This window comes from Caretta caretta, chromosome 4 (assembly GCF_965140235.1).
Source record: "Caretta caretta isolate rCarCar2 chromosome 4, rCarCar1.hap1, whole genome shotgun sequence".
NCBI lineage: Eukaryota > Metazoa > Chordata > Testudines > Cheloniidae > Caretta > Caretta caretta.
In genome coordinates, this window is record NC_134209.1 from 153,814,297 (window position 1) to 153,841,191 (window position 26,895).

At 61.2% G+C, this 26,895-nt stretch overlaps 1 protein-coding gene across 6 annotated transcripts; it reads right to left on the minus strand.

Moving 5' to 3' along the window:
- Positions 1 to 5,512: 5,512 nt before the first annotated feature.
- Positions 5,513 to 26,859, minus strand: DQX1 (DEAQ-box RNA dependent ATPase 1). Of its 6 annotated transcripts, XM_075128204.1 has the most exons (13): positions 26,788 to 26,807; positions 25,725 to 25,840; positions 25,075 to 25,394; positions 22,552 to 22,745; positions 15,942 to 16,317; positions 15,516 to 15,761; positions 9,916 to 10,015; positions 8,720 to 8,878; positions 7,942 to 8,133; positions 7,477 to 7,602; positions 6,911 to 7,101; positions 6,491 to 6,681; positions 5,513 to 6,219 (listed from the first exon to the last, which is right to left on the minus strand). In XM_075128204.1, exons 3-13 carry the CDS (start codon positions 25,357 to 25,359, stop codon positions 6,036 to 6,038), a joined length of 2,244 nt encoding a protein of 747 aa, XP_074984305.1. In that variant the 5' UTR covers positions 25,360 to 25,394; positions 25,725 to 25,840; positions 26,788 to 26,807; the 3' UTR covers positions 5,513 to 6,035. The 6 variants fall into 6 exon arrangements, with proteins under 6 accessions (XP_074984305.1, XP_048702525.1, XP_074984307.1 ...); XM_048846568.2 differs by lacking the exons at positions 25,725 to 25,840; positions 26,788 to 26,807 and adding an exon at positions 26,813 to 26,859; XM_075128206.1 differs by lacking the exon at positions 25,725 to 25,840 and having other exon boundaries at positions 26,788 to 26,801.
- Between the last annotated feature and the right edge of the window lie 36 nt (positions 26,860 to 26,895).

Genomic DNA, 26,895 nt, shown 5'->3' on the forward strand with positions numbered 1-26,895 from the left:
CCTCCATTATCCAAGTCATTAAGGAAAATACTGACTACCATGACTACAGAATGAGCCATGCTCCCCCAGGGTTTGGCTTTGGGGGACTCGCTGACTGGGGCTCATGGGGTGGAGCAGGGGGCTGCAGGCCTAGGGGACTGGTCTAAGGGGTCAGTGAAGCCATATGGCCTGCCCTGGAGAAAGGGTGTGAGCCCTGGGGGTCTGGCCCACTCCAGGGGGCCTTCCAGGGACTGCTCCAAAGGTCGGGGTGTGATAACAACTGTCACAGGGCATAGGGAGGCCTTAGGGTAGCCCAGAGAGCTGTAGGCTACAGCACGGTCCATCCTGGTCAGCCCAGAGCCCAGCCAGGCTGCAGTGACCCCTTGGTGCAAGATTTGTCTGTCCCTCGTCTGACCTGCTTCATCAGACTCCAGGTGAGAGCCCCGACTCCTGCCAGCAGCAGCCTTGTCCCCGCCTCACACCTCCCCTGTCCAGGTGGGGAGATCCAAATCCCTCTGCGGTGTCAATATCTGAGCAACTGGATTTATGGTTGTCTTTTCAAGGCCATGGAGACCAACACCCAGATGGCGAGGTGACACCCACACCCCTGTGTCTTACCCTGCCCTGAGAGCAAACAGGCCTTTCCCACCCACTGAGTAACAATGCATCTTAGGGGAAACTGAGGCACAAACAGGTTTCCCCCCCCCAAATATCACAGAATATTCCCACTTTGTCACATCTCTTCCCCCTTCCAGACCAAACTGGGCAGGGCACTTTAACCAGTGACCTGGGGAAGTTCGAACCCACAAGTGTTATTCACAGGTGCCACAGCATCTTTCGCATCCCCTTGGTAGCTTCCTGCCTGGCACTTCCAAGAGTTAGGACACAGAACCACAGGGTTAGAAGGGTCACCCAGTCCAACCCCAGCCAGCAGGCAGGAGCTGTTGTGTCCTTAACTGTCTATAGCGCTGTTGCTATTCAATCAAACGTCCCGTACCCAGCCCGCAGCTCGGAGCCGGGTCCCGTCTGCCCTTAGGGCCGGGCTGGTCGCTCGCACTCACGGGGGGCACGAGGAGCTGGCATGAGACCTGTGCCCGTTTGCCACCCCAAAGCCCTGGGGTTTGGAACTGGGCTGGGGTCCTGCCATGGCTCCTCCCCGTCGTCTGCCAGGGAGCGAGGGCAGCGAACTCCCCCTCCCCGTGTCGGCCACCTGGGCTGCCCTGACCCCCAGGCTGGAGCAGGGGGTGAGCCCTTGGGCATTTGGTCTTATCCCAGCCCTGTCTCTGGGGTTCTGATGTCCCAGGGGCTGGTGAGGCAGGGGGCAGGGTGCTCCTGCACCTGGGCAGGCCCCTCTGGAGCTGTCCCCCAACCCCAGGGCTGTGTGTATGCCAGGAGCCCGTCCCCCCTTGGGGGTAACCTGCTGCCCTCCCCCGCGATGGGCTGTGGTTCAGGCTGCCTGCTGAGTTCACCGTGCTCTAGTAACCCCTGAGCTGGTAGGAGACAGGCAGCCATCCCGTTAGCTTGCAAGGTTTAACTTGCATCCCGACAGATTCCCCTTTCTGACCTCCCGTGGCACCTTCCCTGGGGACTGCTGCCGTGAAGCAGCCACTGAGGACGTGTTTCCAGTGTGCACAGATAACACCTCCCATCGCTTCAGCGTGCACACGTCACAAGGCTCGCAATCCCCAGGGGCCCCTGCCTTTCCGCGGAGACTCACGGCGTTATGGGTGAGCCAGACTCAGGGGACAGGCCAAGCAGTTAAGGGCAGAAGGGGCCACCAGGTCAGCTAGTCTGACCTATACATCACAGGCCCCCCTGCCAGCACCAGCCCACTAAACCGAAACTGGACTAAAAGAGCACAGCCCACAGGGGACTAGACTGTGTGTCACCAGCAGCGAGCAGGCGGCCAGAGGGGCCCGGGGCCCACGCAGTGACAGGGAAATGACAGATGAGCTACACCCAGCTAATTCTGGCTGGTGACCACCCCCATACGCTGCAGAGGAAGGTGACATACTCCTTGGGACAAAGGGGGAATTTTCTGTAATATGATGTATGGATACTGTGCATGCCTCCATTTCTCCTATGTGCTGCATGGGTAATTAGGCGGGAGGAAAAGGGTGTTTACTCTGTGCAGAGAGCCAGGTGTGACTGCGCCTCGCTGGCTGGGCCCCAGGCCAAAGACAGTCCCAGAAGACAATGGCCAGCCCAATTGCCCAGACATTTGGCACCTGGCAACTGACAACCCTGGATGCCCCCCGCCCCGTCTCCCCTGCAGGAAGCCAGTCGGGTGTGAGCAGCTGGAGGACAAAGGGCCTCTGCTGCCATCCGGCCCCGCTGCTCCACCTACCCTCCTGCTCACACGCCACCCGGGCCCAGCCCCACAACACGCAGGAGCCCTGGGACCAGGGACTGGCACTGCCTGCGCGGCCTTCACCTTGGCCCCCAGGCCAGAGCTGCAGGGCCAGGCAGGTGCGGCGCGGGGGCGACGGGCAGCAGCGGGTGCAGGCGGAGCGAGAGAGGCGCTGTCCCCTGCGCAGTGTCCTGGCCATGCTGACGGGTGGGGCCCCAGCTGCCATATCCCCCAGCCAGGCCAGGAGGGGTGTGTGGGCATGCCCGGGGGTGGGAGCTGCCATGGGGCTGGGGGAGGTCCACGGTGTGCCAGGGCCGATGGGGCGCAACCCGGGTCTGGGCCCTGCTGTGAGCTGAGCTGCCGTGGACGTGTCTTTTCTGAGCGCACAGGAAGGAGTCGGCAGCCCAGCAGCATGGGCGTGGCACGAGGGGGCTCTCACCTCACCCGAGCTGTGGCCTGTGCCCCCCAGTGCGGGCACGCTGGTCACGGGCCCACCGCACGGAGCAAGGGGTTAGTGTGGGCACGGGGCCCACCCGGCTGCCCCTGAGTCTGCCACCTAGGTGCTGGGGCTCTGAGCTGACCATGGGCTGCAGCGGGTGGGGCAGGCGAGGGTCTGGCCTGTGCCCTGCAGGGGTGGGACTGGCTGCCCACGATGGCCCTTCTGGCCTTACCGGCTCTGAGGCTTGTGCAGCGGGTCAAGGCTGGGCAGGGGGGCTCCCCAACTGGGGGGAGGGATAGTGATGTGCCCTGGGGCTGGGGGGGAGGCAATGACAAGCCCTCCAGCCCAGGCCTAAGGGGCCATGCCCAGAGCAGCACCACAGCCTGGCTGTCCCAGAGGGCGTCGCACCAGGGCCCAGCCTGTAGCCAAGGGCTGGGGGGGGTGCCTGGGCATGCAGTGAGGACGCAGCCTGGGTTTGAAGGGGGGATTTGGCTGCAGCCCCCTTGCTCCACAGGAGATCCCCCAGCTCCCACCTCCCCAGCATCGGGGGCTCTCTGCCAGCCTGGTGCCCAGTTCTACTCGGCCTGGCACAGGGGCCCAGCGCACGGAGCTCCCCCCAGCCTCACGGACTGTCTCGGGTTCCTGGAAAGCAAGGGGGAAGTTGGGGACTGCTGTCACTGAGCTGATAAGGGCAGTGTCATGCCGTGCCCGGCTCGCAGGGTGCAGCCCGGGCAGCCCCGGGTTCAGCCCACTCCCAGTGGGAGGGCCAGACTGGCCCACAACCTCAGGGAGCCCAGCCGCCAGCCTGAACAGCTACAGGTAGCCCCAGTGCAGGGCTCCAGCCGCTCTGCCCGAGAGCAGCAGGGCAGTGCCCATGGGCCCAGGACCCACCCAGGCCCCCACCACCCCCATGGCTGGGCTCCCTGGGAGCAGGGCTGCTGTAGGCCCAGGCCCCCTGCCCCGTGACACTGGCCCCTTCCCAGCTTTGCAGCCGGCAGGATGGTGGGGAAATACCGCAGTGCAGTGCCCCCCGCCATCCCATCCCCGGCTCTGCCAGCTGCCTCCCCTTCTCTCCCCATGGGGGGCAGGTGTTTGTGGGGGCTCCATGTGGGGCCTGCCCCTCATGTGCTGCACGGACCTGGGAGGGCCTCCTCTGCTCAGCACCCCAAGCTGGCTACCGGACCCAGGCCCCCTGCAGCCCCTGCCCCAGGGAGCCCAGCCCCTAAGCAGCTCCATCCCCTCTGCCATGGAGCGGGACAAGCTGGGTAGGGCCCGCCTGGCCCTCTGCCCACCTCCCAGCCTGCAGGGAGAGGCCCGACAGCTCCTGCCCCTTGGCCCCTGCCCAGAGGAGAGGCTGGGCCCAGCAGAGCCGGGATATGAAGGGGCAGAAGGTTCCTACAACTGGGCTCCCCCCAGGTACTGGCTCCCCACAGCTCAGACCACAACTTCCCCTGTGAGCTGCGGGGTGGCCAGCCCGGCGCTGACTCCTCTGCTTCCCCAGCACTTCCAGGGAACGCAACCGTGCCGGGGGGAGCCCCGCTGAACTGCCAGGGCCACCCCCTCCCTTCTCGCGTCACAGGGGCCGCAGGGCGGGGTTGGCAGGGCAGGGGCTGCCTGGCTCCCAGGGGGGATTTCGCTTCAACCGCCGCCCGCCCCCAGGGGAGCACAGTGCGAGGCTCCCCCCAGCCTGAGGGCTCCGCTTTCCTGGGGTGGGAGAGGCCTGTGAGGCCAGGGCCTAGGACCGCTCAGCTGGCCAGAGCGAGGGAACAGCCCAGCACCACCGGCTGGGACCGCAGAGCCCCTGGGCTGCTGGCCTGGGGGGACCAGCCCAGGGAGCTGCCCCGCGGGGTACTGCATAAGGTATCAGGGCACCTCAGCACCAGACCGAGGGCAGCAGGGCCCATTGCGACGATCCAGTCTGACGCCCCGGTACAGCCCAGGCCAGAGCCCGGCTGCCCGCTCAGCCCTATGGCCGAGCTGCTAGACACAGCCTGGATCGAACAGAGAATCCACCTCCTCCCTCAGGGATCCGGGCCCATGGTCAATTCCCCTCCCTGTCAAAGGCTGAGCATGTCCCTCCTTGGCTAGCCTGACGGGCCTATTAGGTGTCTGTTCCCCCGTAGGTACCTGCAGCCCGGGGTCAAGTCGTCCCTGAACCTGCTCTTCAAGCTAGATGGAGCTCCCTGAGTCCCTCACTCTGAGGCAGGGTTTTCCAACCCTTCAGTCACTTTCCTGGCTCTTCTCTGCCCCCTCTCCAGTTTGTCAACACCCCTCTTGGATTGTGGGCACAGGGTCCCAGCAGCGGTCGCACTGGTGCCAGATTCCCAGAGGGGACATAACCTCTCTGCCCCTGTTTACACAGCCCAGGATGGCAAAGTCCCCTTGGCCTGCTGGCCCAGGCTTCTTGCTGAGATTTGCTCTCATGTAAGCTCCATAGGGTCGCTGGGGGGGGGGGGGGGGGAAGGGCTCTGAACCAGCTGAACAGTCCCACCTCTGAGGAGGGGGCAAAGCAACCGGAGAGCGGAGCATCCCGAGCACCTGGGTGAGTGGCCAGAGGGGCCTGTGCTGGCCCTGAATGTGCAGCCCCAGGCCCACGCAGGTGGGAAAGGCTGCACCCCCAGCACCCTGGGGACGAGACCCAGGGCCTGCAGAGCTGGCTGACTAGGTACAGTGCCAGGAAGGGGACGCAGCCCAGGGGCGGGCACTGACCCCCCGGCTCAGAGCAACGGACACCAGGCTGGGAACAAAGGTCACAGAAAAGCTTTATACAATCAGGACATGGGCCCCTGCGCCCCGGCCCACATGTGGCACCTGGCCCCGTGCCATGGAGTGTGTGGGGCAGGACAGTTTGTTCCAGCCCCGGGGGGAGGCTGTGCCCCATGGCAGAGAAGGCCCCCAGTAACACACCAGCAGGCAGGAGGGGGTGCCTGGGGCGAGGTGGCCCAGAGAGAAGATGGGGGGCAGCCCTCCTGCACCATGAGCTGGGAGGGCCGGTAGCCCCGCAGGAGCCGACTCGAGCGCACGGCAGAGCACCCCACAGGTACAGCAGCACGGGGCGACTGGGGGGGCAGCACGGCCAAGGGGAAGGACCCTGCACCCCCTCCTGGGGCTCCCTGTACCCCCCATTGTCACAACAGCGGAGCCCAGCCAGCCCCTGGCGCCCAGGGGGGCAGCACGGCCAAGGGGAAGGACCCTGCACCCCCTCCTGGGGCTCCCTGTACCCCCCATTGTCACAACAGCGGAGCCCAGCCAGCCCCTGGCGCCCACTCACTGGAGTGCGCACACATCCTTGCCCTCGCCCTCCCCGGCCCCTGCCCCGTCCAGCGCTGGCTCCAGCTGGCCCAGGGGCTCCGCGGCACCAAGCAGCTTCTCCCTCAGCTCCATGAGCAGGTCGCGGCTCTCGCTGGGCGGCAGGTTACTCAGGTAGTACTGGGGCGCCAGCTCTACGAGCCTGCGGGGAGAGAGCAGATCAGCGCCGGCCTGGCCTGGCCCTTGCCCCAGGGCCCGGGCAGCACCACGGGGCATGAGGCTGGAGAGGCCCAGAGAAGGTGCCAGGCCCTGCCCCAGGCGGGGTGTTACCCTGCCCGCACCGCCAGGGCCTGCCCTGCAGCCGGCCACGGATGAGGCTGCGGGCTCCTCCCGCCCCCGCCCAGGCTGCCTTCCCCCCCCACAGGGGCACTCCCCTCCCCTCTCCCCCACAGCACCCCCCCGCCCACCCTTACATCTGGGGCTGGATCTCAGACACCACGCTGAGGCAGTTGTCCTGCGAGATGGTGAACTCGTGGTACAGGACCCAGGGGGGTGGGCAGGGCAGGGGCCTCCGCACCAGGTAGCAGCAGTGCGGGGGCAGGTGGGCCACATGCTTGTGTGTCAGCATCAGGTAGTTCCCGGAGCCATCGATGTCCCGGGCCACCTGCAGGGAACAGAGGGGTCAGCGGGGCCGGACAAAGCGGAGCCTACGGCAGCCGGGGCAGTGCCCCCACCCCCTTCCTCCCCCACGTAGGGCTTCCCACCCCCTGCAGAGGCCCGGGGCAGCCTGGGCAGGGGCCCCCACCCGGCACACATGCAGGGCCCCCCCTTCCCCGCAGGGACCCTGGCAGCCACCTCCCCCACAGGGCCCCTTGCTCTGGGGGCCCCCCCACCTTGAGGAAGTAGCCAGAGATGAGCGCCCTCTTGAGGTTGAGCACGTTGTCATCCGTGCCGAAGGCTGGGGGAGAGACGGGCAGCTCGATTCGCTGCATCACCTCCAGCAGCTCGGCCCGCACGACGCCCGCCAGCCGCAGCCCCGAGCTGCTCACCCCGTGCTGACGGCACCAGCCCTCATCCAGCTCATCTGTGGGAAAGGGGCGTGAGCTGGGGGCCTGCCCCTTCCCTCCGCCAGGCTCTTGCCCCTGCCCTCTCCCAGCGGCCACGCCACCTCCATCGCCCACGTCTGTCACACCCAGCCCCGCAGCGACGCCCGGCACCACTCGCGGCTTGGGACCAGGGAGACAGGCCTATCGAGTGCCCGTCGTCTCTGGAACCGCGACCTGCCCCCAGTGCACCTTGTCGCCCTGCCCGGGCAGGGCCCATGCCCATCTGTGCAGCCCCAGCACAGCAGGAGCTGGGCATGGGATATGGCCAGCCGTGCAAGTGGTGGGCGATGCCAGGACGCGGCGGCAGCAGCAGACGCTGGGGAGACCCCCTCTGCATGCAGAGCGGCACTCACGCTGCTGGAAGGCATTGAAGACATTGATGAGGGTGAAGTGGTCCCCGTCGGGGTGCAGCAGGGCTCGCCGGCGCACGGCCGCAGCCTCCTCGGAGCGCGCCACTGGGGTCACGAAGCAGGGTGAGGCTGGGGAGAAGCAGGCGGGAAAGGGTTACCCGAGTGCCCGGCAGGGCTCTCCCTGCGGCTGCCCCCACAGTCCCCAGCATGGCTCTGGATGGCCCAGGAGGCTGTGTGGCCTGCAGCCCGCAGCTCCCCGCAGTGCTGAGGGGAGCTGGTTGGGGACTAGGCCTTTTGGAAAGAGAACCTCTCTCAGCCATAGAAAGGAAGGAGACAGACAGACAGCACGGCCAGGCCTGACTCAGAGCGCAAACCCCAGCTGGGGGCCTGGGGCTGCTCCCTCTCATGGGGCACACCGCCGCCGGCTGGAGCCGCAGGGGGGCTCGGCGCCCGCACGTGGCCCCCTACCCGTGAGCATGGCGGCCATAGTGAGCATCTCGTGGACGCAGTCGAACTCGCAGGAGGCAATGAGCGCCTTGGCCAGCTGGGGGTCCAGGGGGAACTCCGACATGATGATCCCCACCTCCGAGAGGTTCCCATCGTCATCCAGCGCGGCCAGGTAATCCAGGTCCTCCAGGGCCTGCATCAGCGACTCAGGGGCTGGTTGGGGGCAGGAAGTCAGCTGGGAGGCAGGGGAGGTGCCGATGCCGCAGCCCCAATGCCAAAGCCACCCTGGGCCCCCCCCCAACATGCCAAACACGCTTCCCGCAGGGCTCACCCCTCCGCAGCACCAGCAGCTATCCACCCCCACGCCAGGCCTGCCAGCTCCGTCCCCCTCCCCTCCAGGATGAGGCCATTCTTCTGGGACGGAGGGGTGGCGGGGGGGTGGGGTTCCCCCAGCAGCTCTGGCCCTCCTGCGTGCATGCCATCTCTCCTGGTGCCAGATCCTCCCAGCCCCAGCCCGCCAACTGCCCCTGCCCACGGCGGAGCTGGGGGTCCCTAGGCCAAGTCTCCTGTTGCAGTTTCCAGCCCCTCCAAGCTCAGTCGCTGTCCGTGCTGGGGCAGCAGCTCCTCCTGGCCTGGGGCCAGCTGGGAACCCCGTTAACAGCCCATTTACCCTTCTCCTCAATTGTTAATGGGTCACAGAGAGCAGCCCCAGGTTTTCCCCTGCATCTCCCACCCCTTCAGTTCCAGCCCCAGTCCTGCAGACACCCTTCACTCCCGACCCACAGCTCCTGGGCTGTACCTGGCCGGTCAAGGAAGTCGCACTGGCCCATGTCAGCGATGTCGAGTCTCTTGAGCAGCAGCACCAGACGGCTCAGGTTGGCCTCGCTCACGTGGGGGGCGGGGGCAGCCGGGAGGAACTGCTCATAGAAGGCTTCGGAGTAGAGGCGCACGCAGATGCCTGCCAGACGATAGGGGAGCTGCCATGGGGTGGGGTGCAGGGGGCGAGCTGGACTGAATGCGGGGTTGGCATTGGGGAAGAGGCACGGGGCCGGGGGGAGCGCAGCAAACTGGAGCCAAAGCTGCATGGATTTGACAGTTCCCAGAGCGTCCATAACACATGCTGCCTTGGGCCCGGGCGCTCACCTGGAGGGACAGCCTGCGGGCTCGGGCCCGGGCCCGGGCGCTCACCTGGGGGGACAGCCTGCGGGCCCGGGCGCTCACCTGGGGGGACAGCCTGCGGGCTCGGGCGCTCACCTGGGGGGACAGCCTGCGGGCTCGGGCCCGGGCGCTCACCTGGGGGGACAGCCTGCGGGCTCGGGCCCGGGCGCTCACCTGGGGGGACAGCCTGCGGGCTCGGGCCCGGGCGCTCACCTGGGGGGACAGCCTGCGGGCTCGGGCCCGGGCGCTCACCTGGGGGGACAGCCTGCGGGCTCGGGCCCGGGCGCTCACCTGGGGGGCTGCCTGCGGGCTCGGGCGCTCACCTGGGGGGACAGCCTGCGGGCTCAGGCTCGGGCGCTCACCTGGGGGGCTGCCTGCGGGCCCGGGCGCTCACCTGGGGGGCTGCCTGCGGGCTCGGGCGCTCACCTGGGGGGCTGCCTGCGGGCTTGGGCCCGGGCGCTCACCTGGGGGGACAGCCTGCGGGCTCGGGCGCTCACCTGGGGGCTGCCTGCGGGCTCGGGCGCTCACCTGGGGGGACAGCCTGCGGGCTCGGGCGCTCACCTGGGGGGCTGCCTGCGGGCTCGGGCGCTCACCTGGGGGGCTGCCTGCGGGCTCGGGCTCGGGCGCTCACCTGGGGGGCTGCCTGCGGGCTCGGGCGCTCACCTGGGGGGACAGCCTGCGGGCTCGGGCGCTCACCTGGGGGGACAGCCTGCGGGCTCGGGCCCGGGCGCTCACCTGGGGGGCTGCCTGCGGGCTCGGGCCCGGGCGCTCACCTGGGGGGCTGCCTGCGGGCTCGGGCGCTCACCTGGGGGGCTGCCTGCGGGCTCGTGCGCTCACCTGGGGGGCTGCCTGCGGCCCGCTGCCTCCGTGACTCCGCCTGGCTCTTGCTGATGGGCCGCAGCACCTGGGACTCTGCGCGGATCCGGGGATTGTAAACCTGCAGGGACAAGGGCTGTGAGGGGCAGGCCGGCCTGATACTCCCTGGCCAGCAGTGGGCTCTGCTCACCACCCGGTGCTGGGCTTGTGCCCCCCATTCGCCAGCGAGTCCTCCTGGCTGCTTGGCAGGGTTTGCTCCGCAGAGCTGCCGTGCCACATCTCACCAGCAGAGGTCCACATCAGCCCCGCCACCCCGGGGAGATTTCCGGGACTGCAGCCAGGCCCCCCGGCTGGGCAGGGTCTCGGGCCCTTCCCCTCTCGGGGGCCCTGCCTCTGGCCCTAGGGTTACCAGCTCTGACGGAAGCTATTCCGGGAGAGTTTCCCCCCCAACATGACATCATTTTCTTAAAACAGCCTATTCAGATCTCCTGGATTGGTTTCAGTGGTCAACGGGAGGTAGAGGCTGATTCCGGGAGAGTCCAGGCCAAACCTGGAGGGTTGGCAACCCTATCCGACCCAGCCCCAGGGCCGGGACTGGCTGGCTCAGAGAACTGGGATGTGGGGCCTTTCCTCTCTAGGGAGCACCAGCTCCAACCTGGCCCTGGGGCAGGGGACTGGGATGTGGGGCCTTTCCTCTCTAGGTGCAAAGGCCGCAGTTCAGAGGAGACATCTGGACAGATGTCTGTGTAGTGCTGGGGAGGAGCTAGTGGTCGTGGTACATATATGTGTCAGTAACATTGGGAAGGATAAGAGAGAGGTCCTGGAGGCCAAATTTAGGCTGCTAGGTAAGAGACTGAAATCCAGGACCTCCGTGGTAGCATTCTCTGAGATGGCTCTTGTTCCACACGCAGGGCCAGGCAGACAGGCAGAGCTGCATGGATTAGATAATGGGGTTCAGGTTCATTAGAAACTGGGGAACCTTTGGGAAAGGAGGGGCTGATACAGGAGGGATGGGCTCCACCTAAACCAAACTGGCCCTAGACTTCTGGCACGTCACATTAAAAAGGTCGTAGGGAATTTTTTTAAACTAACAGCTGGGGAAAGGCAACAGGTGCAGAGGACACGGCTCGGACAGAGGCATCTCGTAAGGGTGAATTCATTAGAGGGGGAACTTTAGATCCTAGAACATAGGATAGGAAAGAAATTGGTAAAATACAGGCCTGAGCTCGCGAGGACCAGTCAAATGGAAGAGTCCCATTTAGCAACACACATGAGGGAATGCAGCTGAATACTGACAAACTGTCCCGGGGCTTCGACAGAAATGCCAGAGACGTGAAAGCTGAGCTGGTGAAGCTGAGGGCCCGGCCTTACACGAGAATGCTGATGTAACATGCAGCGCAGACAGTTGGAAAATGGGGATAACCAGTGGGGCAGGTAACACCGGAGTACCAGTGAGACGTGGGGGAGTGGCACTCTACGTGACAGAAAGCAGAGAGTCAAATAGAGTAAAAGTCTTAAATGGATCAAGCTGTCCCACAGAATCTCTGTGACTAGAAATTCCTGGCTTGACTAATAAGAATGTAGGCGTAGGGGTGTACTACCGGCTGCCTGACCAGGTGACTGTGAAATGCTCGGGGTGATGAGAGAGGTTACCCAAAAGGTAGAAAACACAACAAAGGTGGATTTCAACTCTCCCCATATTAACTGGATACGTGTTACCTCAGGACGCAGAGATAAAGTTTTTAGACACAAATGACTGTTTCTTGGAGCAGCTGGTCCTGGAACCCTCAAGTGGAGAGAAAATTCCTGATTTAGTCCTAAGCAGTGTACAGGGTCTGGTCCAAGAAGTGAATATAGCTGAACTGCTCACTAATAGTGACCATAACAAAATCAATTTAGCAACCGTGTAGGGGGAAAATACCAAAGAAACTCACCACAGTGACATTTAATTTCAAAAAGGGGAACAGCACAAACATGAGGAAGTTAGTTAAATGGAAATAAAAAGCAACAGTCACAAGAGTGAAATGCCCGCAAGCTGCATGGAAACTCTTTTAAACTCTGTAATAGAGGCTCAAATTAAAATGTATAAACAACAACGAACAGTAAGAGGATCCAAAAAAAGCCACAGAGTAAGAGGTGGCTCGAGGCAAACGGGCATCCTTTCACAACTGGAGGTTAAAGCCCACTGAGGAAAACAAAAAAGGAGCATGAACTCTGGCAAGTCAAGCGTACGGCTCCGGCTCCGGCTCCGGCTCCGGCTCCAGCTCCACTGGAGCATTTTCAGCCGCTCGTGGCGGTAAGCTCTCTAACGTAGCCACTGTAAGCAGAAAGGAGGGAGCTCTCCTGTCAGGGTAACTACTCCAGCCCCGCGAGCAGCGGTAGCTACATGGGCAGGAGAAGCTCACCCGCTGACATAAGCACCGGTGTGGACAGCACTAGGTAGACGTAACTTAAGTCACTCAGGGGTGCCTTATTCACACCCTGAGCAACAAAAGTTATACTGCAGTAAGCGCTAGTGTAGACAGCCTAAAAGTATCATTAGGCAGCCAAAAAAAATAATAATAATAATAATGTGAAAAGCAACTAGCAAGAGACAAAAACTAACAGCAAAGATTTTTTTAAGAATGTCAGAAGCAGGAAGCTGCCAAACAACCAGTGGGGCCACGGGACAATGGAGGTGCTAAAGGAGCACTCAGGGATGATAAGGCCATTGTGAAGAAACTACATAAAATCTTTCCTTCAGCCTTCATGGCTGAGGACGTCAGGGAGGTTCCCAAACCTGAGCCATTCTTTTTAGATGACAAATCTGAGGAACTGTCTCAGACTGAGGTGTCATTCGAGGAGGTTCTGGAACAAATAGATGAATTAAACAGTAATAAGTCACCAGGGCCAGATGGTATCACTCAAGAGGTCGGATTTCACCACTCAAAGATGAAACTGCAGAACTGTAGATTGTAAGCTAGTGCTTAAATCAGCTTCTGTACCAGATGACTGGAGGATAGCTAATGTGACACGAATTTTTGAAAAAGGCAGCAGAAGTGATCCTGGCAATTATAGGACGGTAAGCCTAAATTCAGTACTGGGCAAACTGGTTGAAATTATAGTAAAGAACAGAATTATCAGACACATAGATGAACACAGTATGTTGTGGAAGAGTCAACATGGTTTTTGTAAGGGGAAATCATACCTCATCAATCTACTAGAATTCTTTGAGGGGTCAACAAGCATGTGCACGAAAGAGATCCAGTGGATATAGTGTACTTGAACTTTCAGAAAGCCTTTGACAAGGTGTGACGAAGTGGGGATTTTCCCTTGTTATGTTCTATGGGAGTCTTACTGTTTTACATGAATGCTGTGTGTGCCTCAGTTTCTCTGTGTATTGCACCAGTGTCTAGGTGATGGGAATAAGGGTATGTGACTTTTGTGGGGGCTGCTCCAGCTGCCTGCTTGGATGCTATGGCCGCCCTTTCATAACCTGAGACCCAGGAGGGGGATGCGACCAAGTGCCTCTTGGCCCAGGATGCAAGACAAAGACAGGAGAAGGAGCAACAGACAGGGGTCAGGCAGCTGGAAGGGGGTCAGTCTCAGCTGGCTTGGGGCACAGGGGGAGGACAAGAGCCCTGGCTCTGGGATCCCCGCCCCACAAGATGGACTTGGTTGAAAGTTACTGATTTCTGTGCTAACAAGTTCTTCCCTACATTGTGTTCCTGTCGCCAAATAAACCTTCTGTTTTCCCGGCTGGCTGAGAGTCACGTCTGACTGCGGAGTTGGGGGGCAGGACCCTCAGGCTTCCCCAAGACCCCACCTGGGCGGACTCGCTGTGGGAAATGCACGGTGTGGATGGAGATGCTGAATGCTCCCAGGTCAGACCCAGGAAGGGCAAAGCTGTGTAAGCGTCTGCTCAGAGAGAGGAGGCTCCCCCAGAGTCCTAGGTGGCTTCGTATGGAGTAGTTCCAGAGCATCGCCCCAGTGACTCCGTGACACAAGGTCCCTCACCAAAGGCTCTTAAACAAAGTAAGCTGTCACGGGATAAGAGGGAAGGTCCTCTCATGGATCGGTAACCAGTTAAAAGATAAGAAACAAACGCTAGGAATAAATGGTGTTCAGCATATTCACAAATGATCTGGAAAAAGGGGTAAACAGTGAAGTGGCAAAATTTTCAGATGATACAAAACTACTCAAGATAGTTAAGTCCAAAGCAGACTGCGAAGAGCTACAAAAGGATCTCACTAAACTGGGTGACTGGGCAACAAAATGGCAGATGAAATTCAATGTTGATAAATGCAAAGTAAGGCACACTGGAAAACATAATCCTAACTATACATACAAAATGATGGGGGCTAAATTTGGTGTTGCCACTCAAGAAAGATCTTGGGAGTCACTGTGGATAGTTCCATGAAACATGCACTCGATGTGCAGCGGCCATCAGAAAAGCGAACAGAGCGTTGGAAATCATTAGATAAGACAAGAGAAAATGTCAGTGCCTCTATATAAATCATAGTACGTCCAGACCTTGAATACTGCATGCAGTTCTCATTACCCCATCTCTAAAAAGATCTTTAGGAATAGGAAGAAGTTCAGAGAAGGGCAACAAAAATGCTAAGGGGGATGGAACAGCTTCTGTAAGAGGAGAGTAAAAAGACTGGAACTGTTCAGACTTGGAAAAGAAGCGACGAAGCGGGGCTATGATGGAGGGCTATACAGTCGTGACAGGTAGGGAGAAAGTGACTAGGAGTGGTATTTACTCCTTCGCAGAACAGAAGCACTATGAAGAGAAGTTCATGAAGCACAGGTCCATCAATGGATATTAGACAAGATGGTCAGCGACACAACCCCAGGCTCTGGGAACGGGCGATGGGATGGATCACTTGATGATTACCTGTTCTGTTCATTCCCTTTGGGGCACCTGGCACTGGCCACTGTCGGAAGACAGGACACTGGGCTGGATGGACCTTTGGTCTGACCCAGTCTGGCCGTTGTTGTGAGTCTGTCGACAGCTGCTGCACAGGCTGCTCTCCTATGCAACAGGCAGGGGTCTGGCCCTGCCCATCCCACCATTAATACAAGCTCCCAGCCCTATACTACACAGATTTCACAGAGGGAGACCAGCGTTTCTCAAAATGGGGGTCCTGACCCAAAAGGGAGTTGCAGGGGGGTCACAAGGTTATTTTGGGGTGGGGGGGGTCACGGTACTGCCACCCTCACTTCTGCAATGCTGCCTTCGGAGCTGGGCGGCCGGAGCAGCTGGGCGGCTGCTTATTGAGGCAGCAGAGCAGAAGTGAGGGTAGCAAGTACCACCCCCCCACACACAATAACCTTGCGACCCCCCCCCATACACACACACACCCCTCCTTTATGGGTCAGGACCCCTACAATTACAACACCATGATTTCAATAGCTGAAATCTTGAAATCTAACTTTTAAAAAATCCTATGGCCATGAAATTGACAAAAATGGACCCTGAATTTGGTAGGGCCCTACTTATTTTCATGTGGAAATTGGCAGGAGGGGCAGTCCTGCCCAAGAAGTTGTGCAGAACTGGCTCTGAGCAGGGCCACGCCTGCCCTGGAAAAGGGGCTGGGCTGGGCCAGGCAGAGCCACGCACCCTGCTCCGTACTCACACTGCGCAGCTCCAGACCCGTATCGATGACGTAGCGCACAGTCCCCAGGGAGAAGGACGAATCTGCAAGCCAGTGGGTGATGATCACGCGCCGGCCCTGGGGCCTGCTGCCCTGCTCCAGCACCTCATAGACCTTCTGGGCTGCCCGCCCCACCCCTGGGTGCAAGGGCAGGGCCAGCAGCGGGCCCAGCCCAGGGTTCAGGGCCACAGCCTCGGTGCGGATGGCCTCGCAGCACTCGCTGATCTCCTGCAGGGTGGGGAGCAGGCACCGTTAGTGACAGGACACCCCCTTTGCTGCAAGGCTGGGGAGCAGCCCCCTGCTCCTCATGTCCCCAGGACAACGCCCCAAAGCGAGTCCCAACACCCCCTTCCCTTCTCCCGCAAGCACCCCGCCAGGGAGGGGTCCCAGCAGCCCCCCAGTCTCCACCTGCTCACTGGCCAGGAAGAGCAGCACATCGCCGGGTTCCTGGCGCCGGTGAATGTCCAATACCGCCTGGCACGCGGCCGAGACGTGGCCCCGAGCCGGTGGATCCCTGTACACCAGCTGGCCGGGAGGGCTGGGTCCTGGCACCCGCACCACGGGAGGGTCCCCGCAGAAGGCCCGCAGCCGCTCCTCCAGGGCTGGCACCGTCGTCACCACCACCTTGAGCTCGGGTCGCTGGCGAAGCACGTCCTTCAGCAGCCCGAGCAACACGTCTGTGGGCACCGTGCGCTCCTGCACCTCGTCCAGCACAATGACCCCGTACTGGCGCAGCAGGGGGTCCGACATCATCTCCCGCAGCAGCATCTCATCCGAGCAGAACCTGCCAGCACCAAGCACCCGGGTCAGAGGCAGCCCAAGGAAGGGGGAGCCCGGCTGGGGTAGCGAGGGGCTGCAGGTTGGGATTGAGGGGCACCGGCAAAGCTGGGGGGGACTTGGAGGGGATTTGGGAGGCTCCCCTTCCCCACTCTCAGCTCTCTCAGGAAAGAACCGAGTCCTCATCCCTTGAGCCGAGAGGTGCCAGGCCCAACCCAAGAGAGCTCTGGGCAGAGGCACCTGCCCTAACCCCTTCACTGCCAAAGCCCCCACCTGACGCCCACAGCCTGACTCCTGCACCGCGGCCTCCTCCTCGCCCCTCCAACCCTGGAGCCCTTCCTTAAACAGGGTCCTGGCTGGGCCCTGCCCTGCCCGAGCCCCACCCTGCCCGAGAGGGGTGGGAGTCTGGACACACAGGGCCGGGCACAGGCCCACCTCTGGTCTGTCTCGTCCCAGCATGGAGCACCAGGCTCCTGCTGTGGGGAACGTGGTACAGAGCTGGACTCCACCTCTCCCCAGGAAGGAGGCTGGTGGAGTGGCCTAGCTGCCTGCTGCTGGGCCCTGCACTCCAGCTCCGCCCTCGTATGCCGTGGATCCAGGCTAGGCACCCTGACGAGCCAGCGGGGGCTGTGACGAAGCGGGACTGTTCTTAATGTTTCCTCTGAATAGTGTGGGGGTGCCTCAGTTTCCCCTATACAGTTCTTGAGTGTCTGGGTGGTGGGGTAAGGGTGTATGATCATTGCAGAGCCCTGGAGGGCTGGTGTGTCCAGGGGTCTGGACACAGAGAATGGCCGACACCCTGTTTCCTGGCCACTGGTGGCCTGGGCCCTTCCCCCCTGCCAGGTGAGAGCTAAAGGGTTGGAGAACAAAGGAATCAGGTGACCTCCTGGCCCGGGAAAGGGACAAAGCCCAGAGGAGGTGGGGCTGGAGGGAGTTTCAGTTTGGGGCTGGCTGGGACATGGAGTGAAGTACAGACGTGGTTATCTGGCTCACTGCCCCCCAAAATGGACCCAGCTGAGGGGTCCTGTTCTCTGCACCTACAAGCTCTGTGTTAGACCATGTTCCTGACGTTTAATAAACCTCTGTTTTACTGGCTGGCTGAGAGTCACGTCTGACTGCAAAGTTGGGGGGCAGGACCCTCTGGCTTTCCCAGGAGCCCCGCCTGAGCGGACTCGCTGTGGGAAGCGCACGGAGGGACAGAGGATGCTGAATGCTCCAAGGTCAGACCCAGGAAGGTGGAAGCTGTGTGAGCTGTGTGTCCTGCAGACAGTCTGCTCACAGAAAGGAGACTTCCCCGGGGTCCTGACTGGCTTCGTAGGGAGCAGTTCCAGAGCATCGCCCAGGGACTCCGTGACAACTGGTGGCAGAGGTGGGATGTACTGCACCCCATGGACAGCGCTTCCTGCAGTAAGTGACTGGGGAGCAGTAAAATGAAGGGGGATTGATGGGGACCAGGTGTGCTGAAGATTCAGAGAGAGACGGTTTCAGGGGGCGGTTAACCCCTGGAAGTGTGTGACCAGAGAGAAGGACTTTTGCAGTAACAGGGTCCCCCGGGGGATTGCAGCGAGAGGTCCCAGGGGCGGAGGAGTCTGCAGCTCGACCCTGGCAAAGAGATAGTGACCTCGAGAAGGGCTGGCACACTAGGGGTTCTCCCTGGAAACCATGGGGAGCTGAGAGCACACAGGCCTGTGAGTCCACAACATCTTGGGAACAGTTTGAGTGATGGTCTGTCACCGTCTCCTTAAGAAGGACATTGTAACCCTGTGCAGAAAGAGAGGGTTGAGCACTGGAAAGTTCACCAAAGCACAGTTCATCGTGCAGCTGGAGGAGGATGACCGCTCTAAGGAACAGATTCCTGACCCCAAATGGGGCTATAGCAGGATCTGGGAGCAGCTGGAGCGGGAGCCAGACATCCCCAAGACTCCTGTCCCCAACCAGACGGGGGTCTTCACGATCGGGTTCCCCATCCGGGGATCGGAGATGGATGGGATTGGAGCTGAGTCCAAGAGAGCAAGAGGACTGTGAGAGACAGCGAGAGCCCGAGAAAGAGCTGCAGAAGCAGCAGCTGCATGAACTTATGGTGGGGGAGCAGAGAGGCCTAGGGGACCTCCCAGGGGTGAGTGGGGATAGACCCCGGGGGTCCAGTTCAGCAGGGAACCTCGAGACTAAATTGCTGCCCCTGGTTAAGGGGGGCGAGTGGGATGTGGATGCCACCTCACTGCCTTTGAGTAGGCTAGCGATTTGAACCAGGGGGACCCTGCGGAAAAGCCCCGGTGTCTAGCACCCTTGCTGGGTCCCAAGGCCACAGACTCCGTCAGCCAGATGGGTGGGGAGGTGGACAGGCTCCCATTCCTGGTCCCAACCTCTATGTCTGTGTGGAGTCTCCTGGGGTCAGGCCCCTTGGACCCCAGTGGGAGCAGAAGGTGATAGTCAATGGGGAGACATTCCTGGGATGGCAAGATCCTGGGACAGAGAGAACTGTTGTCAGGCCCTGGGTGGTGCAGCCTCAGATGCCAAGGGGCTGTGTGAGCTGGGTGAGGGTCCCAGGGACAAAGCCCCTTGCCCTGTCTATGGCCCAGATCCCTGTGCAGACCCAGAATCATAGAATATCAGGGTTGGAAGGGACCCCAGAAGGTCATCTAGTCCAACCCCCTGCTCGAAGCAGGACCAATTCCCAGTTAAATCATCCCAGCCAGGGCTTTGTCAAGCCTGACCTTAAAAACCTCTAAGGAAGGAGATTCTACCACCTCCCTAGGTAACGCATTCCAGTGTTTCACCACCCTCTTAGTGGAAAAGTTTTTCCTAATATCCAATCTAAACCTCCCCCACTGCAGCTTGAGACCATTACTCCTCGTTCTGTCATCTGATACCATTGAGAACAGCCTAGAGCCATCCTCTTTGGAACCCCCTTTCAGGTAGTTGAAAGCAGCTATCAAATCCCCCCTCATTCTTCTCTTCTGCAGGCTAAACAATCCCAGCTCCCTCAGCCTCTCCTCATAACTCATGTGTTCCAGACCCCTAATCATTTTTGTTGCCCTTCGCTGGACTCTCTCCAATTTATCCACATCCTTCTTGAAGTGTGGGGCCCAAAACTGGACACACTACTCCAGATGAGGCCTCACCAATGTCAAATAGAGGGGAATGATCACGTCCCTCGATCTGCTCGCTATGCCCCTACTTATACATCCCAAAATGCCATTGGCCTTCTTGGCAACAAGGGCACACTGCTGACTCATCTCCAGCTTCTCGTCCACTGTCACCCCGAGGTCCTTTTCTGCAGAACTGCTGCCTAGCCATTTGGTCCCTAGTCTGTAGCTGTGCATTGGGTTCTTCCGTCCTAAGTGCAGGACCCTGCACTTATCCTTATTGAACCTCATCAGATTTCTTTTGGCCCAATCCTCCAATTTGTCTAGGTCCTTCTGTATCCTATCCCTGCCCTCCAGCGTATCTACCACTCCTCCCAGTTTAGTATCATCCGCAAATTTGCTGAGAGTGCAATCCACACCATCCTCCAGATCATTTATGAAGATATTGAACAAGGAGGGGTGGGGCTGGCTGGTTGTTGGGGTTCTCCGGGAAACCGGCTTCGAGACCCTGTTGTGGGGTGACTGTGTCTCTTTGGGACAGGATCCAGGCCCTGCTCTGGTAACTGCCAAGGGTTTGAATTTGAATCCAGGGAACCAATCGGTGGAGAGGGAAATGGCCAGTGAAAATGCAGATGACCTGCCTGGCAGGTGGGAGAGCTGCTAGGCTCAAGCTACCTGCCTGCCTGTAACCAGACCCCTGGGGCTCCCCACCCCCTTGCACACCAGAGAGGGGGCTCACGCTGGCTCTGATGCAGTGAGGAAGGCAGGGAGCTCGCTGCCTACCCCCACTGGGACAGCAAGAGCAGCGCTGAGCACAGTGGGAGCTGAGACCCCAGCTGAGTGGGGGGAGACACAGGCAGGGCAGGGGATCTGTGGGGAGTGGCAAGGTGCTGGGTAAGGAAAGTCGGGATGAGCCTAGGCAGCCTTGTGAGCTGATGGCTGTGTCTAGTCAGCAGGGTGGGAAGGCGAGGAGAGTGGAAGATGAGTGTCCCTGGACCTTACCTGTTAGCTGGGTGGAGAAGTGTGACAGGGAAGGAAATGTGTCTGTGTCTGTCAGGGGTATTGACTTGCCTATGGAGGGAGCTACCCTGATCTCCAAGCATTTGTCTGTGACCAGCCTTGTGTGCTGGGACCAGGGGAATGAGCTCCCAAGCTGTGTGTCTGGGAAAGGAGAAAGTGTGTCCGTCTCTTCTCTGTCTGTGGAGCAGACAGAAGGGGCCTTTCAGCCTGTGATGGTTGAGGGTCGTGCAGTTGTCTCAGAGTTGGTTCTGGATTCAGCTAAAGCCCAGGAAGGGAAGGGTCCTAAGTTTGTGTCTGCTCTGGAGAATGGCCCTGTAACTAGGTCGCATCCAGTTAGTGTCTATGTAAAATCCCAGAGACCAGACAATTCTGGTGCTTGTATTTTGCCTGTTGCTAGTGTGTTGTTGGAAAGGGTGGAGCAACTCTGTCTAATCAGGGTGAGATCCTAGCCAGGGCACAAGGAGAGCAGGAAGGTGATGGGATTGTGTTACCTACTGAGGGTGTGGAAACCTGTCGCAAGAAGGAAAAGATTCCTGAACTTGTGTGTGGCAAAGGGAAGGAGAATGCTTCTGACCTTTTATCTAGGAAGTCTGTCAGTTTGCCTGAAAGGGGATTGTGTAGGAATCCGCCGGATGGGCCAGAGGTAATTCTGGATGTAAGGGAGACCCAGAAAGAGTCTGTTGTTGCTCAGAAAAGTGTTCCTCTAGAGCAAGCCCTAGGTAAAGAGGGTAAGAGCAGAATTTCTGTGAGGGGTGAATTGTTGCATAGAAAAGCCCTAGGGAAAGGAATCCTCATGGAGTCTTTGCAAGCAGTTTACTGCCACTGAAGGGTGTGAAAGTGATTTAATCAAGAAAGTTTCAGTTCCTAACGGCCAGAAATTTTCTGTTGTGAATGGATCCACTGACTTTCCTGTTGAAAGATCCAGTGTGGATAGCTCTGAGATGGTCTCAGATGGAGTGAAAGCTGTTAAGAAAGTTAAACAGTCCTCTAACCAAGTGGCTGTTTGGCCAGCTTCTTGGGGAGAAGACCCAATCCCAGTTTGACCCCCTGGGGTTTTGGGGTGGCCAAAGGGCATGGGCCGCATAAACCTTCCCACATGCGGCCTGCGAGTGCTATCGACCACCCCTGACCTAAGGGAGGGCGTGAAACTGGAAGGGCATGGTGTAACTCCCACCAAGGAATGGGAGAGATGCTGGAGCATCCATGGGAACGTTGGTGGCTTTGAACTTCCCCAGGTCACCGGCTAAAGTAACTCCGCTCAGTTCGATATCGAAGGGGGGAGAGATGTGACGAAGTGGGACTGTTCTTAACGTTTCCTCTGAATAGTGTGGGGGTGCCTCAGTTTCCCCTATACAGTTCTTGAGTGTCTGGCTGGTGGGGTAAGAGGGTATGACTGTTGCAGAGCCCTAGAGGGCAGGTGTGTGCAGGGGTCTGGACACAAAGAATGGCCAACACCCTGTTTCCTGGCAACTGGCAGCCTGGGCCCCTCCCCCCTGCAAGGTGAGAGCTAAAGGGTTGGAGAACAAAGGAATCCGGTGACCTCCTGGCCGGGGAAAGGGACAAAGCCCAGAGGAGGTGGGGCTGGACGGAGTTTCAGTTTGGGGCTGGCTGGGGACATGGAGTGAAGTGCAGACGTGGTTGTCTGGCTCACTGCCCCCCAAAATGGACCCAGCTGAGGGGTCTTGTTCTTTACACCTGCAAGCTCTGTGTTAGACCATGTTCCTGTCATCTAATAAACCTTCTGTTTTACTGGCTGGCTGAGAGTCACGTCTGACTGCGGAGTTGGGGGGCAGGACCCTCTGGCTTCCCCAGAAGCCCCACCTGAGTGGACTTGCTGTGGGAAGCGCACGGAGGGGCAGAGGATGCTGAATGCTCCGAGGTCAGACCCAGGAAGGTGGAAGCTGTGTGAGCTGTGTGTCCTGAAGACAGGCTGCTCACAGAAAGGCGACTGCCCCAGAGTCCTGACTGGCTTCATGGGGAGCAGTTCCAGAGCATCGCCCAGGGACTCCGTGACAGGGGCGGATCAGGGTACCAGGCGGCCGGCAGGCGAGAGGGAGCCTGGATTGGGGAGGGAGGGGCAGCCCCAGTCCCACGACCAGGTCCCAGTGCCCTATGGGCGCAGCGCCCAGCCTCACCTGAGCAGGGTCTCTGGAGTGCAGCAGTCCTCATGGGGGACGCAGTAGCCAACCTCGTGGCCCAGGTTCAGATCCATCTCGTCAGCCACACACAGCGAGAGGCTGAGGGCGGCGAGGCCGTGGGGCTGGCTACAGGCCACCAGGCCATGCGTGAACTGCTGGGAGAGGGCGTACTCCGCACACCACTGAGGGATCTGCAAGGAGGAGAGCGGGCAAGGGGCCCCAGGCAGCCACTGTTGTGAGCACAGGTCACCCCAAGGGAGCCAGAACCCCCCCAACACTGGGTACAGTGGCGCCCCCCCACCCGAAGACTCGCACATTCACTCTGCAGCTCAGCCAGGTGGGTGGGGCCAAGCTGCGTTCCCTGTGGACACAACGGCCTCGCCCCCCAGCCTAGAGCCACGCGCGTGGCTGCGGGTGCCCACACGGCTCGCCAGGGGTGGAACCAATCTGTCCCACTGGCAGGGGGTCAGGAGATCCCAGCAGAGCTGCCTCACCCAGACACTGAGGCAGGCACAGATGCTCCCGGGCACAGAGGTTGGCAGCAGGCACCCAGCTATGCCATCCATGGGGAGTTGAGCCAAGCCCCATGGCTCCCTTCCTGACAGCTCAGCCAGGGGCTAGTCCCCTCCACCCTGCCACACCCAAACACGTGTGGGCCGCACAGCCAAGGGGCAAAGTCTTCAGAGATTCAGGGCAGCTGATTGCGAACCTGGAGAGGCCCCTGCTCCCTGCAGCATCCCATGGACCCCCAGGGGCAGCCTGGGCAAAGCACGGGGGCAGAAATCTAGTGTACAGATGGAGAGGGCAGCCCACCGGTTCTGGCACAAGGCTGCGACCTGGATTCAATTCCCAGAGAGACCTTGAGTGAGAGTCTCCGCAGTGCAGCAGGGCTGCCCTGCCCCATGGGGTGCTTCACTGGCTGCGCAGAGCTGAGATCGCAGTCGTGGGGCCAGATACCAATCACAGAGATAAGGGAAGCACCCAGCCCCCTCCAAACGCCTCTCGTGCCCCCCTTCGGCCCGATTCGCTTGCAGGCACAGCTCCCAGGCAGAGCCACCCCTTGCCCATCCTCCACACCAGCCAGGCTCCAGCTTCATGCTGGGAAGCCTGGACATCCCCTGGGTGCGCACCAGGAGAGGTCGTCGGCAATTAACAGCGTCCTGGGAGATTCCATGGGAACGCAAACATCTCCTGCCTCCGTCTCCAGGCCCATGGCCTGGCTGGGGCCTACAGAGCTCCACAGTCACACGCTGCTTGAAAACCAACCCTCCCCCAGGTCAAAGTCCTGACTGTAGCATCTCTAGCTTCCCTGCTGGGGCGGAAGAGACACACACAAGGGGCAGAGGGCCAAGGAACACAGCTGCCTGCAGGCCCTGCAGCTTGGAGGTTTGGCACCAAGATGGCTGATTGTCAGGTACTGGCAGCCTGGGACTCCACAGACAAGCGAGCCCCGTCAGTCTGTCTGCCCTGCTGCGTGTGAGAGCTGCCTGGGGCAGGGGCTGTGTGTGTTTAATGCCAGGACAGCAGCCAGAGAACTGGGTCCCGACGGGGGCGCTCGGTGCGCCAGCATCACAGACCAACAAGTCCGGGTGTCTGGGGCCCTCAGTACCACTCTTCCAGGCTCACCCACCCCCCTCAGAAGTCCCTGGCAACCCTGCAGCTCCCAGCACAGACCCAGCTGACTCCCGGCCAGCGCCGTGCATGACTGAAAGCCAAATCCCAGGGCATCCAACAGGGAGAACCCAGCCTCCCATCACCCTGACCTCCCCACGTGCTGCCCCAAGGGGGCTTTGCAAACAGACAGGAGCCGCAGTCAGGAGTACAATGGACCCTGCCTCAGAGGTTAAATGAGGAGTCACTGGCCCCCCTCCCGTGGCACTTGTAGTCACGGCACCCTAGACTATGGGACGCAGCCAGGGCCGGCTCCAGGCACCAGTGAACCAAGCAGGTGCCTGGGGCGGCCAATGTAAAGGGGCGGCAGGAGGTCGGGCTCTGGGGCGGCAATCCGCCCGCGGCGGCAATCCAGCAGCCGCTCCGTCAGAGTGCGTTTCGCGCTCGGGGGCCATTCGGCGGCGGGGACGCGACTCTTCTTGGGTCGCCGGCAGCAGTTCGGTGGCCGCTCCATCACTCTGCCTCCGTGTTCGGCGGCGAGGTTTTTTGGTTTGCTTTTTTTTTTGCCACTTGGGGCGGCAAAAACGCTGGAGCCAGCCCTGGACGCAGCCATGGCCAGCAGCAGCTGCCAAGCCATTTAGCTCTGTAATCCTGCCCCCAGGAGAGCCTCCGGACACCAGGGCAGCGCACTCCAAGGAGCCCAGGCCGTGTCTCACCGGCAAGCCAGCAGCACAGGCCCCCTAGCACTGCCCTGACTGCGAGGCGGCAGCCCCCCACCCTCTCCCTGCAGCACCGGCTGCTCCCCGAGCCAGCCCAAGCCCACCACACGCAAGGGGATTATTGCATAGGTGCTTTTCCCAGCGAGGGCACTCCTGCCCTGGCCTTGCCCTCCCCATGCCCCCCTCGCACCTGGGTGCTCTTGCCGGTCCCGGGCCCCCCGGACACCAAGACGATGCCGCTGCTGCTCTCCAGGTGCTCCATGAAGCTGTACTTGGCGGCCCAAACAGGCAGGTCTCGCCGCCGCTGCAGCAGCTCATAGTAGCGGGAGGAGAAAGGCAGCCCGTCGTATGGGTTCACCTCCAGGTCCCCCTCGCAGTCCAGGGCCAAGCCTTCACCCTCCTCCTCCTCCTCCTCCAGCGGGGAGTCAAGGCCATTTGGCCACAGCGGGGAGGTGAAGCCATCGCTGGTCTCCATGGCGGCGTTACTGTGGGGCAGATGGAGCCAGGGACCTGCAAGGGAAAAGGGCAGGAGTCAGAGCAGCCACTGGGCCCTAGGGGAGAAACTGGTTAGCAGGGTGGGGAGACACCCCATCCCCACTGCCCCAGCTCCACTCCCACCGGCTGGGGGGCAGTCAGAAATCCTGAGGCCAGCAGGGCCCATCGGGACCATCTAGTCTGGCCTCCTATGTAACACGGCCAGGGGCTGCTGCACAGTAACACCTGGAGTGGATCTGCTAGCAAAGCAGCCAGTCTGGACTGAAAACTGTCAGGGATGGAGAATCCACCTCGGCCCTTGGGTACGGTTCCTGTGGTTAATTCCTGTCACCATTAACAACGTACCCCTAATTGCCAGTCTGAATTCGTCCTATTTCAACTTCTTGCCACTGCCCTGTGTTTGACCCATCTCTGCTGGACTGAGCAGCCCATCACGAAATATCTGTTCCCCACGCAGGTACCTACAGACCGGGATCAAGTCACCTGTGAGCCTTCTCTGTGTTATGCTGAACAGCTCAAGCTCCCTGAGTCTCTCACTACAAGGCAGGTTTTCTATTCCCAGCTCTTCTCGGACCCTCTCCAGTTTATCAACAGCCTGAACTGTGGGCACCAGACCTGGGCACAGGATTCCAGCAGCGGCCGCCCCAGTCCAGACAGAGGGAAAGTCGCCTCTCCGCGGCTCACATGAGTCCTTTTGGTCAAAGCTCAAGCGGCTCGCGGAGTGCGTCACGGCTCCCCCGGCCAGCCCCCCGCAGCCTGGCGGGGCCTGCTCGCTGCGCCCAGATGCCACGCCCGGCTTCCCAGGAGACCCAGGGGAGGCTGAATCGCCCCGGGGAACCACCTGCTCCCGCTCGTCTGTGGCCAGCCCCCCAGCGGGCTCTGGGGGCCGGGGCCTGGGACTCCCGCCGGGCCCCAGGGAGCAGGGCTCGTGTCCTGGAGACCGGCCGGGAGCGCCAGGTGGTGGGAGAGCCACAAACAGCCCCGCTCCCCTGGGCGTGCGCGGCGCTGGAGGGCGGCCAAGGCAGCAGGCACCGCCCCGGGCCGCGGCACCAACCCCCGGGGCAGGACACGCCGCACCCCAGGGCAGGGCCCGGGGTATCCGGCACCGCGCCCGGACCCCGACCCCGACCCCGACCCCGCCGGGGGGCGGGACCCGGCCGGCGGCCAAGCGCAGGGCGGGGCTGCAGGAGACGCCCCCCCTCAGCCCCCGGCGCCCCCCGCAGCCTGGCCCCCGCCCCGCGGAACCCAGGCGTCCGGGAACCGGTCCGACGGGATGCGGCACCCCCGGCCTCGCCCGCCGTGAGCGCCACCCCGCCGTGCCGTGCCTCGGGGGCGGGGGCGGAGCCCGGCGGGGGGCGGCTGGTTGGGGCGCCCCGGCCCCCCAGCGGCCCCCGGCCCCGCCGCGTACCCCGGGCGCTGCCGCCCCCGCTCACCTGTAGCCGGCTCCAGGCCCCGCCCCGGAGGCTGTCACGCGGCGCCAGGCACGAGTCACGTGCTACGCCGTGGCAGCCAATCA